Below are 18,428 nucleotides of genomic sequence, written 5' to 3' on the forward strand. Positions count from 1 at the left end.
CAAGCAGTATCCGAATTGGATAATGTTTAGGATCCATTTGTCTGATGTTATTTCTCTCCATTCTTGGAGGTAAAACTTTAATCTTCCTCCCACTGGTGTCATGTGGTCGTAGGTGTTTAGATTGTCCTGACCCCTTCGTACGTGGTGCCCCCTGGGATCTTTTCTGTGGTCGGGCACCCGGAGGTCTTTGAAGTCACTTCGAGGTGGGCTGCTTCCCCCCTCTCCTATTCTGGCCACGTCCATTTCTCCCTCGAAAGGACTGACCTCTTGGCTGGTACTGCCAGGACTGCTTCTGGTGACCTTGCTGAACCTGCGAGTCTGCCTGGTGCGTTTGCTGGAAGGCCTGGCTGGTTTCCACCTCTCCCGCCGGGCCTCCGTGCCGGGGTGCCTCTTCTGTTGCCTCTGAACTGCAATGCCCCCATGGATCTTGCCGTCTCGTTATCTTTTTTGAGTTGGCATAGTTTCTCGTCAACTGTTGCTCCGAAAAGCGTTTCGCCGTTGAACGGTGTGTTCAGGATACTGTGCTATACCTCGGGTTTGAACCCTGAGATCCTGAGCCAGGCGTGTCTCCTTTCCGTGACACCCACCATCATGAGCCTGCTGGCGGTGTCTGCTCCGTCCAGGGCCGTCTTAAGGCAAGAATTTGCCGCGTTTTTCCCTTCTTCAATCAATTTTTCGGCCTTCTGCCTGGCATCCTGGGGTAGGTCCTTCACCAACTGCCCCAGCCCCTCCATGATCTGGTACATGTGCCTGTTTAACAGGGCGTTGGAATTAGCCATGCGCCAGTGGGTCGCGGCATTCCGCTCGATCCTTCTCCCCACCAGATCCATCATCTTGCTCTCCTTATCCGGTGGTGGGCCAGAGGTAGTGGATACGCTCGCCCTCTTCCTAGCTGTAGCCGTGATAATGGAGTCAGCGGAGACCTCGCCCCGAATGTAGGCCGGGTCCTTTGAGGAGTGTTTGTACTTTTTCTCTGTTCTGGGAGTTACCGCCTTGCATGTTGCGGGCTCTTTGAACGCTTCCTTTCCCGGAGCCAAGACGCTCTCGGGCATTGGAAGGAACTGGCTTCTTGTTTGTGTTGGGAGCAAGGTCTCTAGCAGGAAGTCTGCTTTCTGCTTTTCCTCGTCGAGCCTTAGCTTGAATGCAGCTGCGGCAGATTGTATCGCCGAGTTGTATGCCCCGATGTCGTCCGGCGGCGAGGGCCTCGAGGGGTATGAGTCTACCGCCTCTTCCGGGCTCTCTGTGTCGACGTCTAGGTAATCCTCCTCGCGTGGGTCAGAGGTGGCCGACTCGGCGTACAACCTACTGCCCTCTTCCTCCTCATAGCTGTAATCCTCGTAGGGATTCTCTTCACCTTCCTGGTCGTCGACCATCTCGTCGCTAGGCACATGGTCGTCGACATGTTCTTCTTCCTCTTCGACCAGATCTAGCACGGCGTGCTTGGTCTTGTGTGGAATTTTGAAGGCACTCATCTCGGCGTCGAAATCTTTTCTCCGCTGCAAGAGGCTTGCCATTTCGGCTTCTAGCCGACGTTTTTTCCTTTCCATCTCGGCCGCGTTTTCGGCTTCGCAGCGTTCGGCCCCTCTCTTCGTCGCCTGGCTCGGCGGCGAGATTCTCGGCGTCGATGACTTGGACGTCGAACTGGCCTTCGGGTCCTTGGACGGCGCCGAGGCTTTAGGGTCTTTCTCCCTCTACGTCGATCGGTCCCCTTCGGCGACGATCTTCGACGCTTTCTGCTGGTCAACAGCTCTCGGCACCAGGGACTCCTTCTCCGAGGATCCGCTGGGCCTGTTTGTGGTCGCGGACGGCAGATGTCGCTGCGTCGGCGCCTTCGGGCTCTTGCCCTCGTACATTCGAGACTCAGAGTCTCTCGTGTTCGTGTGGGACATCGAGTCTCTTACCTTATCAGGTGTCTTCTTGTAATCGGTCTCTACGACCGTGTAGCTGTCGTCTTCGGCGGCAGCGTTGTCCTCTTCCTCCGAGGACATACCCAGCTCGTACAGCGATGGCGCCGGAGATTTTCCTTCGAGGGTGGCGTGTGCTACCCTCTGTCTCTTCCTCACACGAAGGGTCTTCTGGGCGAAGACGGAGCAGGCGTTGCAGTCCTCGCTTCTGTGTTCTACCGGCAGGCAAAGGTTGCAAACCGGATGCTGGTCTTTCTGCGCGTACTTGTGTCTGCAGTTCGGGCAGAACTTGAACGGCGTGTTGTCCATCCTCGTGCGTTCAGGCCTCCCTGACCGCGTGGACGTCGACGATCGTCGAAGTTCTCGAGGTTTTCACCTTCTTTTCTCTTCGTCAATGTTCTGTGCAGTCTTCTTTAGTCTTCTTCTTCCAATATCTTCTCCAACTTCCAATCTTTTCAGTACTTTCTCCAAAAATGTCTGGAGCCCAACGGGAACGATCCAGACCCGACCGCGGAAAAAAGAATCTGAAGATGGCGCCCAAGAGTGGGAGCTTCCGCAGGAAGCATGCCGACGTCACCGGAAATGCGCCCGAGGAGGTGTGACGCCGACGCCCACAAGGGCTACAAAAAAAAAAAACAAAGAAAAGACTACGAATCCGGACCCAACCACAAGACCGCGGAATATGCACAGCATAGTGAATCCAGAAAGATTCACGCTGCAAAAGTAAGGGTTTTTACTCCTGACGGTCAGAGTCCCATTTTATCATGAGTCCCGCAGGGGTGTGGAATTTAATAAAATATCTCCTTGTCTATGGGACAGGTTGCCTCATAAATCTACTTGCCTGTAAAAAAAATCCACTTATCCCTTTGGTGCCACGTAGGGTTTGACTTCTAGCAATTCCTTATTTTGCCACCTTTATGCAAAACTACATACTGGGGCTGGAGGTAGCGTTAAGGAATAGTTCCAGGATTGGAATGCCCTTTTGAGTCTGTGCAAACCTACTAAATTACATGTTTTAGGGTGTCGCCAGCTCTTCTCTAATCTTTTCTCATACTGAGGAAGGTTGGAAATATACTCCTGTCAATGTCAGAAAAAAAACTTCTCCCAGGTTTGGTAAAAAAAAGTGGTTGATTAGAAAGTGAACTTGGAAACGCTCAACGGATTTTCGCTTGAGCAAATCTACATCTGCATATGTGCTCATGCTAAAAAGCAGTTCACAAATATTTTCTAGGAGTACGATTTCCTCACCTACTTCTATAAATTCTTATGAATTCAAGAAAGCAGTAAATCTGCACGAATGCAAGGACGTATACCACAGGTGCAATTTTTTTAAGAATTAGGCCCCTAATTAGGTCTGGAGTTAACCAAGACCTTTTGTTTTTATTAAAATGCTATCTCCATCTATGAATCGACTGGCTTACGCTCTTTCACAAGTAGCATATCGGCACACAAAGTAGTTTTTTTCAGTGCCATGGACACCTGTGGCAATGTGTGCTTTTTGACACCAAAAGTATTGTTGCTTTTTACCAATGTTTGTTAGAATGGGGAGGGCAGCTCCCACAAAGTTTTACAAAAACCATATCACAGACACCCATTGACAAAACCAAAAAGTTGACGGCCAATATCAGTCCTAGTGGCTTCGCCAATGCGCGTTTATTTTCATGTTTCCCATTATCTTGTTGAAACTGGTTGCACTGATTTTCCATTATGATTATTTTGGAAAACACTAGCATGCATCAACACATTTTACTGAATGGATGCTGCAAAGAAATATTTCCTATAATTTCAGTTTAGCCAAACGTTTGTTCATAGTTCCATTTTTGTGTAGACATCTTATTTTGAAAGCAAAGGATCATCAGTCTTGCTTTAACGGTTCTGCAGATATCTGCATCGACTTGGAGAGCATTCTGAGAGCACCGTATGTAGCCTCATATTGTTAAACTCTGCTAACAAGTGTACACATTTTACACTGGAACCACTGTCAGTAGTGCAGACCGAGTTAACAACATTTCCTTAGAGCACTCCCGCTAATAAGAAAGGCTTTGTATTAATGAACCATGAATACAAGCTTGAACAGCATTAACATATGGACACAAATACAATACCTTAACTGCAGGCAATGCCCTTCCCTGTCCATAATGTGGCACTGCAAACTGGCACCCAAAGAGTTTGTGCTGCAGGGGGTTGGGCCTACTTGTCCCAAGGACAAAAACATGAAAACGTATTGTCCTTGTCCCCAAACAATATGTCATGGGAGTCAGGCTACAGGAATTACACAGCCCTGGTCCCACAAGCAGGTGGCCAACCTGTGGGGGCTATACTAAAACTGCTTGTGAGGGCCCAAGTTGGCCTTAACACCATGAGTGCTTACCGCCTCTTGTATCACACAAACCTTCTAGTCTAGATAAACATTAGATGAGAGGGTTCAAACTGATTATTCTTGCCTCAAACTATGATTACTCGTAGCCTCTTGCCTCGGGTGCTCACCTTCGACAGCAATTAATTGATCATACACTAGGGAGTCCCACATTGATTAAAGTCATAGAATCGAATAGCAGGAAACTGAATGGGGAAGGATGTAGAGAATAGAAGGAGTCAAGATACTGAATAAATCATCCAAATGAGTAACTGGCCAGTGACAAGGGTTCAGGAGGCTGGAGCCACACATGTTGACATTGCCTTAAAAGGGATCAATGATGAGATCAGTTAGATCCGTCAGCAGCAATGCTGAATGCGCCAGATAAAAGGCACAGCATGTTGTCAAGACGGCGCATAATTTGCTAAACATATGCTCATCTGACTGCTCAAAACGAACAAGTTTTCGTTGAGGACTACTATGCCCAGTTCCTCATTTCTTTGACCTACCAACACTTGCTTTTTTGTAACAAGACAGCGTGCTCCAGGACAAAGCCATTTTTTCGTAGGATTTACACATAGAATTGGTACTGGAGGCGGAGAGTGTTTAACCCTTTTCTACCATCTTACCTGGCTCTACAATAATTAACTGGACGGACTTGAAAACATGGTTAACACAGTCTTTTGCACGCTACTGTCTTTGCGAGCAATCTCACCAGTAATTCCAGAAATTGAATATTTGAGAATCATGTTTAGGACTGAGGGTGTAGGCCTTATACCCTTGCTGATCATGCATTCACTGTACGTAGACATTCTTCTGCCACGAGTACCTTATTGATCAGCAGCATAAACTGGGTTACTAAAGTCACTATTGCATGAATTTGATTTCTTGATCTCTACAATAATGGTGCACACCTTCAACAAACTGAGGGATTAGATGGACGGGGAGTTCAGCCAGGTGACAGATTCTGTTACAGAAACAATACCGCCACTTCAGAGCACAAAAGGTGGAGATTGTTATCTGGTCTAAACACAGGCTCCAACCCATGCAAGATCCTTAGGTGTAACTACAGAACGAACATGAGCTAGCGGCCTGGGGTGAAGCACTGGCTGAACCGCATGCAACATTTCATATATGCTGTTAAATTACTAGAAAACATTGCAACTTAGCAGTGCAATCAGGACTTCGTCCATTTTAAGATCGTTCCTTTAAGGGAAAAAATGGTCGGCCCAAGCAAGATGTAGGCGGTAGGGCCAGAGCACATGTGAGAAATGTGCCTTCATTATTGGCTTTACTACAGGTATAGTTGTCTTTTTTGAAGCCTTATCCAGCAACAAATTTGAGTACAGGGGCGATGGACCTAGGAGCAGTCAAAAAAAAAAAAAAAATCAGTGGAGCTCCAACTTTGTCAGGACAGATTGTGTATCCATTAAGGCACCACAGCAACAAACTGCTGTACAATGTCGGGCAGAGGGTGATTTATAGCCACCCAGGCTGCAGAGCCTATGTCACACATAATGAACTTATATCTGGCTGGGATTCTGTAAGAATCTGCAGAATGGAAAAATAATGCTTTGTTTGGTATTTACCATAGCAACCGACAGACTGCTGGAAGACAAATAAGCCCCACAGCTATATCAATCAAAGTAATGCGACTTGTGCAAAAGAAATGTGGTATAGATTACTCCGACTGACAAACAGAAGTCACCGACACAGCACCTAACTCCTCATTTGTATAAGAACTAAGACAGTGTGCGCGAATGGAAAATGAAGCAGTGAGTGTGAGCAATGAAGTTCTGATACATGCTAAACTTTCTCAATCAATAAAGTTTAATTATTTTTGTGTCGTTTGTATTCTTAGTGCTGCATAGTAAGCCCCCTTAAAAGATAGCACCTATTTGTCTGACTCAAAGAAAGTGTTTGAGACCACGATTTCAGTGACTCAAGGTGCCACTAATGGGCAATACAAGCAGTCTGAAGTCCTTCAAATTCCTGAGAATATGTATTCCCTAAGGCCCTCATCATTACACGTTGGCTAGAATCTTTGTAATCTCCAATTCCAAAAAGTAACGTAACACCTACATTTGGCCCTTAGGAGTCCCCAGAATGGCGAAGAACGATTGGGACCAAGTAATACTGGCGCTAAAACCCATGTTTACCCAGATTCCAGGACTATTCCAATGAAGATTCCCACTGCTCTAAAGTCATATTACCTCAAGGGGATAGCGCTCCGCCATACTTTTAATTAAGGCCTAAAAAGTAGCTGGGCATATTTCACCATCAAAGTATGCTCACTCAGCGACATCGTGGCAGGACTGGAAATTAAACTTCAGGAGTTATTACAAAAACAAAAGTCAGGGTGTACACAGCACATCCCCTCTGTCTCCAGCTTGCTAATCCGGTGGGCAGACTGAACTATCACCATAAAACACAAACACTCGTATCACAAAGTATAGGTTCCAACAGACTAAGTTAAAGTAAGCAAACCTAAATCAAAATCAATTAAAGAGCTAGCTTGACACGACGAGGGTTGTAGGAGAAAATAATTGTGATTTATCAATTTCTCGTCAACACTAACTGAAGCATTAATATGGCTTTAATTAAACGGCAGTCTGTGTGATTAGTTTGAAAGCGCTATAAAAGAACTGTAATCGTTTTTCACAAAGGACATTTATTTTTCCTTTCTCCATTTTTTAAAAACTAATATGGAGTATTCCAAAGCCCATCATTTTTGTCAAATCTGAGCAACTTCTTTTCACCACAAGAAACAGTTTCTGGACAATGCGGTGTTAAGAGGAGAAGGTAAACATAAGACCGGGGGAGTCCACAACCCTGCACAGCCAACAACACAACTCAAGTTCTTTGCATCAACAGATTCTAACTCACAAGAAAACAAAAGGCGTTTGCACTCCATTGGAATGGGATTGTCCTAGATAGTGAGGAGACAATAATTTCTGGCACTTTCCCATTCACTCTGCAGAAATTTCCCAGCTTCACTCTGGAAAAAGTGATTTCAACTTAGGAGAAGCATCTGCTCCTCCTGCTCAGTGTAATGTTTCCCACCCAGTGGGAGTTTAAATGTAAATATTAATAGCCATCCCCATACTGGGATTATACTTCAGTAATGGACTAGCCCTACAAATGTCTTGGAGCTGCTTCTCATTTTGTGAAGTACCTACTTCCCTGTACCCATATCAAGAAGAATGCAGCGGGATGCAAGGCAAGACACTAAGGGGGTCCTGCTGGGTCTTGTGCAGTTCTGAGGTACAAGCCAAGAGGTTTACCTCCACATATAGTCCTTGGTCAAGAATGTCACTGCACTTCAGCCTATGGGACCAATGCTTCAAAAAAGGGCCATGAATCATCATTAGCAATTGTATCGGGCCTCAAAGTAGTCCTGAATTGACAAGTGTAGTCTTCAGTTTCTAAGGCTCTGATCAACAAGGCACGCCTACGACAGCATCATGGAGTCAGGGGACAACAATAAGGTCTGTTGTGTTTAAAGCATTGAAATCCTCAGAACACAGGCTGTAGTTCTTTGTATGTGGAACGATATTTCCCCACGAAGAACAACTTTTGTCATGTAGGAGTATATGAGGCTGAAAAGAAAGATCACGTGACACTTTTGGCATCAGAGTCTGATAGAAGGGCAGGTCTTGATGTCAACAAATCATTTTTGTGCTATGGAAACCAGGTGCAGCAATATTCGAGGGCAAAAACCCTTCTTAGAAAGGTAGGTATCAACTCGTTCTGACAGCACTCAGCCTCCGCAGGCTTCAGACCCTGACGAGAAGGAAGAAATGAGCGTGGGGCACATGCCAAAGCGTGAGCAGAAACCCCATAAATACAAAACCTTGTGAACTACTCACCTCAGGCTGAATGGCTTTAAACACTGGCATGTCCATTAGTGTTATCTGACCCTGAAAGAGAGGCAAGAAGGGATGTTAAAAGAGCAGTCGTGTTCTTATATTGCAAGAAGACAGATCAAATATGTTTAACCATTCTACGTAAACTCTACCCGCCTGATAATCCAGACTACCCCACTGAGGAATCCTGTATTCACCAACAGTCCCACCCCTCCTCTCCAACTGAAGTCTCTTGCTCTTATGTCCCAAAAGGCAGTTTCCCTACTCTCTGTCCCCAGTATTCAACAGTCCCCCTTTTCTCTTCCAATGTGTAGCTTTCTCTCCTTGTTGCACCAGTCTTCACATCTTATTTGCAAAAGGCAGCCTGCCACTTTCCTGCAACAAGCTGCCTTCCCTTCATTTCCCGGCATGCAATGCTCCCCTTCATTTCACAGTGGGCCCTCTCCTAAGTCCACGACCACCCGCACTAAATGGCATTTCCTCCCCCCACAAGAGTGGGGAGTCTCTCATATTTTGGTAGTGCTTAATTTGTACAACAATTGGTGCCAGGTCTCTAAGTTTTGGTCCGAAGCCCACGGTCGGTGCTTACCAGTGTCTGGACTGCCGGGTCTTGATTCCACCTCACAACGCTTTCATCCACCACCACACACCATCTGTCCCTTTCTCTCATTAATGCAAGTTCTATTTCAACCCTGTGTTAAAGCTTTCTCACAGTTTTTTAGTCTCACTTACTCTTTCATTTCCATTTTGCTGGTGTTCTTGCTTTTGTTCTGGATGAAAGAATGAGGAGGAGAAATAAATGACGGGGGGTTCCACCTGTAACCACTGGCTCAAATTAAGCAATGTTCCTTGGCCCCAATAGGTTATTCCACCATTTTGCAAAAGGTACTCTCCTAGAACAACCGACCAGGAAGCCACTATGTCTCCTCCATCCTACACAACGTGGACATCTGTGCCTTAAAAAAAACTCGCAGTATTTGCCATCAATTGAAATTATGTCAGCCTCCTGCAATTCATTTGGTGCTGAAGGATATGCTAAGTTGAGCATAAATTTGAATGTTTTGTTTTCTTTAACAAAACCTGAGGACTGAAGTAAAACTCCATCATCTATAGTTTATTCATAAAGTAGAGCCTCAATTTCACCCAAGTGTGTTCAATACTATGCTTACGCTCCAGGACCCTGGTGTGTCCAGAAATATACCAATCCAAAAAGAAACAATCAAGGCAGCATCTTTCCTATCCCCACAGAGGAGAACTTTTACATAGGAGACAGTTTTCAAAGCAAAAGAGAAACTGAACGACCTTCCGTACACTTTAGTATGTGGAGTTGATAATCAAGGGTTCCATTTATTCAACTTTTTTAAGCACAAGGCACGCTGAAACAATGAATACTGTACAAGTTGCCATACTGAATTAGCTATACAAGCACAGAACACACATTCCAATAAATTTTTGCCTGGCAAAAAATATAAATCAAGAGTAACTGAGCTCTCGGTGAAAAGAATTATAAAAAGAAACAGCATCTATACAATTAAAAATTTGTGATAATGCAAGTGTCACAGAAAATCGGATTCCACTGAATGGGTGGGCTTCTAGATTTTATTTTTCCACCCAACAAAGCTCTTGAAAAATGGCAGGAAACGCCGAAAGAAGAGAGTAAGTGGCTGGTAAGCAGAGGGGGATAGGCCCAGGTATACAGAGGGAATGCTACAACATGAATGATGCAGGACAGACCACATCAAGCACATATATATATATATATATATATATATATATACACACCTTTGGACCAGTAATGTGGGAGCAGACAGCCTAAAACACATCTTTAGGAGTGCTGGACTGATGACGTGTCACCTTGAACACACTGGAGAGTGCGGTGAAGCAGTATTGATTAGTACAGTATTGAGTTTTAAGGGGGATGTTTGGAGCTTGTAGTTGGCTGGAGTACCAGAAGAGCCTGCTTTCAGTCAAGCCTCTTGCAGTCTGTGGCACCAGTCATGCCGTTATGGAAGGATTTTTATTTACAAAATGTAAAGTTTAATTTAATACAACTGCACCAATTAGTATATGCTTTCTTTAAATAAGAAACGAACATACACAAATAACTGAATAACCACTGCAGAACAAACTGGTAGGTATTGGGAACTAAAGCAAAACAGTTGGTCTTAAGGAAGCTCAGTGTGTTGGGAATGCAGGGTCCAGCAACATGCAGTTGGGAGGATATGGGCTCAGTGGAAATGGAGATTAAGTGCATGATAAAAAGCTGTTTTTAGTCGACTTCAAAAGGTCACGAAAGAAGGGTGGATCCTGAGCTTAGTGGGGAGAATTCCAGAGATTAGCAGCAGTTCTGGTACAGGCCTGTGTTGTGGTTAGAGAAGTCCTTAATTTGGGAGTCTCGAGAAGCAAGGAGTCTAAGACGCCAATAAAACAAGAGAATGAAAGAAGTAGGATTGGCTGTGATGAAAGTGCAACATCTTAGGCACAAACATAGCCAGTGTGACTCCAAATTGTCAGGATAATTTCGAAACTGAGAAGCAACAAGTGACACAATGGCGTCATTGCTCTTACATCTGGTCCCCAAAAAGATATAGAGCACATTTATGTATTTGCAATGGTTTTTGCTGCAACAAGCCTAAAGGAGTGTATCAGACACTCAAATAGCTTTGGTTTGCAAATTGTAAACCAATCAAGCATTCATTCATCTTAATGCAAGTTATTTTTAAGACAAGCACTACATTAAAACAATCTTTTTAATTAATTCTGGCAGATGAGGTGGTTTCAAAAGAAAAGACCATTCTGAATTAGTTTTGCTCATAAAGTGAACTTCAAGGCTATATAGTAAGTGACAAAAAATATGACTTCAAGTCACATAAGTATCAAAATCACTGTCTAAGAAGTCAACCGCTGCCTTGAATGTTAACGCTGAACTTTGTACTATAAAGGACAGACTGTCATATCAACGACTACACTACAGGGCAGCCACTTCCAATATAAACAAGCATTTGCAATGCAATAGGTCTCGCATTTGTGAGAGTTTGCGCTATTAGCATTGTAACTGACAATGCCTTTAATTTATGTGTTTTGAAAACCTGCAGTACGTAAACGTGAACTTTGTACTTATAGTCGTTGCTTAGAAGAAAACTGGTAGTAACTGTGCCTCTTATTGCCAGCCTTGCTCATCGTAAGCAAGTATTCTAAGTACAAAGTGTGTGTTTACGCACCCCATGCAGATTTTCAAAACACATAAATAAAAGGGTGCCAAAAGCTGAAACTCGTGCAAATGCGAGACATATTGCATTGAAAATGCTTGTAGTAATATGGAGTCTTTGTGAAGGAGCATGGGTGCCTGTGCAGGCCTATTTTATGGGTGTTGCGGTTATGGTCCATTAGCATCCACGGTATGTGCATACAAACAATCCTATTTCTTTGTCAGGGGCCGTTTTGGGTTCTGAAAATGTGGTCACCTGCTATAGACAACCTATATGTGGCACCCGGTCTTAAGCACTTGTTCACACTGTCAAAGAATCTCCTCCCTAGGATACCCTCTGGCCTTTTAACTTTCTGCTGCAGGATTCAAGCCAGCAGAAAACAACACCAGGCTGCAGAACTCCTCAATGACTCCTCAATGGTCTATACACCTCTGTAAGGTTCTGTTTGAATCATGATGGTCACAGGGTTGAATCTCTAGAAGCCGGGATGACTCAGTCTTTCATTCATATAAGGCCCATAGCACCAGTCTTACTGGAGATGGGTGGCAGCAACACTATTTACAAAATGAGAGAAATAATGTTTGCAGCATTTGAATGGCACACATCGTGTGGCACCAATGGGTCTTTCTAGTGCTTTGAGGCATCACAGTTGGCACTTGTGCATAATTCTCAGGTTTCCATTGCTGACTGGAGCCTGAGACACCAGGTGATGATGTTTGGGTTGGTATGCCCTGCCTTGCATGAGGCTGGGCACCTGGTTAATCCCTGGTACCCTGGATGCTAGGTAATAATGGGGCCTTTCCATGAGCTCTGGGTGGATTAGTGGTGAGGGTGAGAAGAGGCGTGAGGAGACAGGAGGGTGACCGCTGGGTCCATGCCCGGTAGGTCGAGAGACCACTTGACAACTCATAGGTAGCAAGAACTACATAACAAAAGGTTATGTGTGAAGCGCACCTACACTCTTGGCACTGAAATAATGGGTGTTTACGGTGACCCAGCTTCATGCTACTCATGTTATCGACCTCGGACGGCTGAAATATATAGAGCAGTGGTTCATCCGGCACTAATTTTCTTATAATATTATTTTGACAAATAAAAACAAAATCAGTGCATACACTTAATGTGATGAACATTATCAAGGTCTAGCCTCGTGCTGCACAAAAAAAAAACTTTTCAGTGTGTATTTTAACAGACAGCACTTTTGCCGGCTATTTATTCAAGCCAGTGAAGCTTGTGTGCAGTGGGTTCAAGGTCATTTCCAACTCGCTCGTAGCACAGACTTCTCATCAGGACAAAGCTTGATGGGGACCCCTGAGGGACTAAAACAGCCTCACAGACACATACGTGACCCGGGGGAACCCTCAGAAGAACACATTTCACCCCGGTCTGATTTGACTTTTTCCTTCTGTACACAAACCAACGAGCAACGTTTGCACTTGCCGTTCACATATTCTTTTTGCACAATAAAAACATATATGAGGCTAGACATTGAAAATTTTCACTACATTGAGTATGTGTACTGATTTTTGTTTCTGAACCACATTATAAGAAAAAGTAATGCAAATGACCCACTGTTCCATATAGTTGGCCAGGCTCACAGCGTCTGCTACTGGTTGGTGTACCTCAGAAGGATGAAAGGCAGAATTGACCCTTGACCGACTCCTGGCGTGGATGCGTTAGTCCACCAGTCGGGCTTAGCAATGGATTTGAAAAGCAGCACTCAAAAAACAAAGTCAAACATTTGGTAAAGCGCGAGTGTAGGCTCGTGTGGGCAAAGAATGGTCTTTGCATTGCACTAGGTTAGCTACATCAGAGCCATTCTCACTGTGAGAAAACAAGCAATGGGTGTCTTGATGCTCTACCGATGGAGCAGTTCTGGGTCCTTCGTTACAACTGGGATGCCGGACGATTAATAGGTACCTCAACGGAGTCATATCAGAAAATGCCCTCCATTTTGCCCACTCAAGCCGCCCCAGTGAATGAAAGGTTTAATAACTCTGGCCATTGATCCCTTTTCATTGGGAGCCTGCTAGAGACGTATGTATCTCAAACTGCTGATTGTTGAAAGAATCAAGTACAACAAATGTTTAGAAGATGCTCTTAACTCTCTTATCTGTGTCGACACAGCCACTTGTTTTGTTGAAGAGCAGAGTCCTGAAAGATCCCCGTAATGAAGTATTTCACTTCCACATGTTTGTATGGCATAATAACTCCTAATGACTCCTCCAGCACCGAGAGAGTGCAAGGCAATCAATGAGTTCTTGCTGCTGCTGCTACATTCATCAAAATCAATGTCCTATTGAAATGACATCTTTAGATGTTTGGTCGTGGAAAGGGCACCAGCAGTTTAGTCTGAGCATTATTTGTTTTGCGTTCTGAGAGACTCCTAAGAGCTAAATGTGCTCTCACTTTCAACGGAGGAGCCAGAGATTCTGACCCCCGAACTCGGTGCTCTGCGAAGAAAGCGTGCCATGCTGGGGATTGTTTTTTCGAAGGTAGAACTGACTTAAATCAAGACTCACAAAACAAGCATGCAAGTGGTCCGAGCGCGCGCCACAGCGAGACATCTGTTTTACATTATCGGGCACGATAATGCAAAACAGATGTCCGCCGTGTGGTTAACAGACACCAATAGGCCATGGGTGGGGCAAATGCAGGACATGTGCCCGCATTTGCCCAATTGCGTGCTGTCTTTGTTAGAAAGACGCACGCAACGCCCAATAGCCTGCAACAATAACAAAACCACACACACAAGCGTGTGATCAGCTTTCAGAAGCTCTTACATGAGATCTCGCTGGGCGAGCAGTGCTACGCACTGCAACGCTAGGCGCGAGACATAAAAAAGGCACATTGACAAACTTAATACCTGTTACTCTGTCTCCAAAAGAGCTTTTAAAGGTCAGTTCTGAGTTCAAGAACCCAAAGGCTACTACCGACAGTGCTGTCCCTTCCTAGGACTTGTGTGACATAACAGCCAAGCACTTTATAAACAAAAATTAAGACATTCAGCAAACCTCTTTGCAGAATTATCCTCTTACCTCTTAACCCAAACCCCCTTCCAAACATCCAAGCAACTAGGGTAGGCAAAGCTTTACTCAAAACACAAACCAATATAAATCTCAAAAAAATAATTCACTATTATTGCACTCTCTCAAACATTACATACGTAATTCCCATTCAGGAATACATCTCAATACTGTAACGTGAGCCTCTTGCTCTTCATTCTCCCCTTCCTTATTTTCCCTCTCTGCGTCCTCTTATCCTAGTCATATGCCCATCCTTCCTCTTTTCTATCTCAAATCCAATCTCCCAAGAAACAAATACACACATTTCTGACGTGCTTCTGACCACTGAGATACCTTCCTATCCCAGGATCATCTAGCTACATACATGCTCCATCCTTATCCACCACTGCCACAAGATATCACATGACAATACAATCTACAACATATCATACCAATAAGCTAAACGCCTCATTACCCAGACACAAAACATTTACAACCCTTCTCCACATATTCAATGCAATAAGTCTAAACCTCTTCTGCCCACATACAAGCTACCAATAATCTCATCTTCAATTCAATTTATGAAGCTTTATTCAGTGCATGCAGATGACCATCAAAGCACAAACAAAATATAACAGTACATATTAAAAAGTTCCATCTAAGGTTTACAATTAATATTAATAATCATAATTCATAAAAGAACACATATAAAAAATTACATATGGCATAATACAACTAGTGTTAATAGTCAAGGTTCATTAAAAAACATACTTTTCCTGGAATTGATGCACTGGTTTAAGAACGTTGCAATATAAAAACAGATATCTTCCGACTGTAAATTGAAAATTAAAATCATAGCTTGTTCAACTGTACGTACACCATATTTAACAAACATAGGTTTCAAAAAGGCTATACGAAAATTAGTGTACAGTTTACAAAACAGTAGAAAGTGCACAGTGCTTTGAGTGGATACATCATCACTCCTACAAGGCCCAGTCGGATGTTTCTTAATATTTGGGTGGGCTACTAAATAATGTGCCATCCCAAATCGAAGTCTGGTTAGCACAAATTTATGTGAGTGCCTAGTCACCATGGTTAAGTAAGAAGGAAAACCTTCCGCTATATTATACTTCTTATAAAAAATAACAGTGGACATCGATGCGGTTGCAATTGCCCGCTTCCTCCCCGCATATGTCAGGAATAAACTTTTCATTTCCGATTTAGAAATCGTTGCTGCTGCGAGGGGGTGCTTTAAAATGTTCAAGTTAAAATTGTCTGAAAAACAGGCAACAACATATTTAACCCAGGGTATCTCTTGATATTTGTCCAACCGTAAACAGTCCTCAATAATAGATCTATTAAAGGACTTCTCATCCTTGAGCCAAATAGACCGCCAGATCATCATTGATCTCATCTCCATCTTTTCTCACTATAGAACTACCCATAAAAGAATGCTATCCCCAATACAACAGATTAACTTCATCTTCCCTGCAAAAGAAAAATCAATGGCACTGGCATACATACCCCTCCGAATTGGAACACTCCAACCAGATTAGATGTGGCACAATATGTAACAAGAAAGGAATCCTGTTGCAATCGCACCCTTCCCCCTGTCGGACCTTGGCATATCTACCGGGCAACCAACCACCTTTACATCAGACTATTTAATCACCATATGCATTACCCCTCAAACATCTACAACTCCCAGGGCAGAAGATGTAAAGGTCTCAAATACAGTCCCCCAAACCCTGGTTAAAGGTGTTTGGTATGTGGCAAATTCAGCAGTCTGATGAACAGAGAAATGTGGGAATTCAGGAGTAAGGGACTCGATCCAACCACTCAAGAATACCCGACAGTCAGGGCATGAATTGATAGATTTGAACTCTAGTAATAATGACCACAAGTCAACACAGACTTATGTTAATCCTTCACAGGGATATTTCCTTACCAGAGTAGATCAATCAGTACAGCTACCCACTGCAGCTACACAACTCTACTGGAGGAACAAAATAGTCACAAGAGGTCCATGTGAACCACACTCAGGACAGGTGAGCTTCAGCGGACATGGGTCAAACGGAAGTTCGAAACCCCAAACACCTACTGCAAACAACCACACAGAAATGACCCACCACAGACCGGTTTAGTTGGAGGGTCCAAAACTCCATTCCACCTTTTGAAACACTGCATTATTATTATTATTATATTTATTTTTATAGAGCGCGCAGCTACCCGGAGGTTTCCCGGCGCTAAAGACACGTTAAGCGAGAATACAGTAGGGGGACAAAAGGGCCTAAGGATAACACTTGCCCTCCAAACACATGCATACTCCAAAATGACTCAGGAATAATCTTCCCCAGTAGGAAACTTCTGCTTGATGAATAACCAAGCAGATCAGTCTGTATGAGAGCCAATAGATCTACTAATTGGCAAATGAACCAGGTTAAAGAGCACACACTATTTAAAGGTTCCAGTTACAAAGTCAAGTCTTCATGAATACGCTAAAAGTACAGAGGTCGGAAGGATCAATTGCTTGGTAATGGCAGAACTCCATTTATGGCAGCAAAGATCAGTAAGAGGCAAAAAGACAAGATTTTTTTTAAGATAAACATGGGATCTATTTTGACACAATACTTTTAAATGAAAACTACTTGCAAAGTCAGTGGTTACCCTGAAAAAATGAACTAGATCTTGTTGCTGTCAACTAACTATACGCCGTGATCTAGCAAATCACCTAAGATTCCAAGCTTTTGTATACTGCAATGGTAGAGCAAAGCACCGCTACCCAAGGAAGGTGAACATGTTTCACTGAAATAGCAAACAGACGTGCGAGAAACTGGGTACAGAGGAGCAGTATATGATGGATGAAACCAACTCTACATAAGGCATCTACGATCTAAGCAGTACAGCTGCTGGGAGCATCAGGAGCCACGTTGGGATGTTCAACAGTAGGGCAGCAGGATTAGCCAAAATTCCAAAGCTTCATTTCCATGCATGTAGAAGGCAGGGTTTCCTCTCATGGGCACTGCACAAGAGTAATGAAGTAGATCAGTTCCATTGATGTCAGCGCAAAATGTAAATGGAAATACAGGTTCCAACTCCCTGGAACTCGGAGGGATTGGACAGTCCAGGAAAAACCCTGCTGTACTAGTTTTGCAAGTCATGATGGCCTACTGAGTTTTCCATCCAATTGATCATTCATGGAGGGGCGGTAATACGAGACACTCAGGGGTTAAATGTAACATAGAAGTAAAGGAATTGAGAACAGTGAGGTGCGGGTTGGAGTGATGGAGGGCTACTGAGAGAGAAGTTTCGGTGTAAACAGATTGCAAGTTAGATGCATCCCTGCAAAAATCAGGAGCACAAGTAAAGCAATTCTCGTTAAAAACTAACTGGTACAGCTGTGGGATGAAATGAGTACTTCAAAAAGCGTTGCAGAAGTGAACATCTTTGCAAAATGGAGAAGAACTTTAAAACAGGAAAACACAAAAGATTAGCACTGGTTCCTGCGAAGTCTGACCTGCAAAGACACTGCAACCCGCATTTTATTTTTGCCGGTCAACAGGAGAGATCCTTAGATGTCATTGCTTATTGCCTGACAGCCACCAAAGGGAAGCTACTGAATGGCCCTTTCAGCATGAACTGGTGTGCCCTTGGACTTCGGCAGAGAAAAGATCACCAGACAAGGGAGTTAAGAGTGTGTAGCGAGATATACCACACCGCACTACCCTGATCATAGTGCCGAAGATATTAAGGAAGAGTTCCCATCACCAACCCGGATACCTTTCGACTGGTTAGTCTCGTATCTCCGTAACAGGCAGCAGGTGGTGGCTCTGCCGCCTTATAGATCAGGTGTGCGGAAGGTAGGGCAGGGGGTGCCCCAGGTTTCAGCCATTAGCCCAATACTATTTAATTTGTACCTTCGCCCTTTAATCCAACTCATCAGTTCCTCTGGTATCTCGGTATTTAATTATGCCGACGAAACCCAACTGATTTGTTCGCTGGAAGGTGGAGAGGCTATTTCTTTAGAGACCTTCCACCGCTGTATGTCAGCTACAGCGGACTGGTTGTGTTCCAACTCACTACAGTTT

General features: G+C 44.1%; 1 protein-coding gene across 9 annotated transcripts in view; it reads right to left on the reverse strand.

Annotated features, from left to right (window-relative positions):
- Positions 1-18,428, reverse strand: part of RALGPS2 (Ral GEF with PH domain and SH3 binding motif 2) — a 1,046,762-nt gene that overhangs the window by 682,049 nt on the left and 346,285 nt on the right. For all 9 annotated transcript variants that reach the window (XM_086956407.1, XM_086956399.1, XM_086956386.1 and 6 more), the window contains exon 5: positions 8,130-8,180. In XM_086956407.1, the coding sequence (XP_086812533.1) occupies positions 8,130-8,180 (51 nt within the window). The remainder of the gene's footprint in view (positions 1-8,129; positions 8,181-18,428) is intronic.

The sequence above is a fragment of the Lissotriton vulgaris genome, chromosome 1_1 (genome assembly GCF_964263255.1).
Source record: "Lissotriton vulgaris chromosome 1_1, aLisVul1.2, whole genome shotgun sequence".
NCBI lineage: Eukaryota > Metazoa > Chordata > Amphibia > Caudata > Salamandridae > Lissotriton > Lissotriton vulgaris.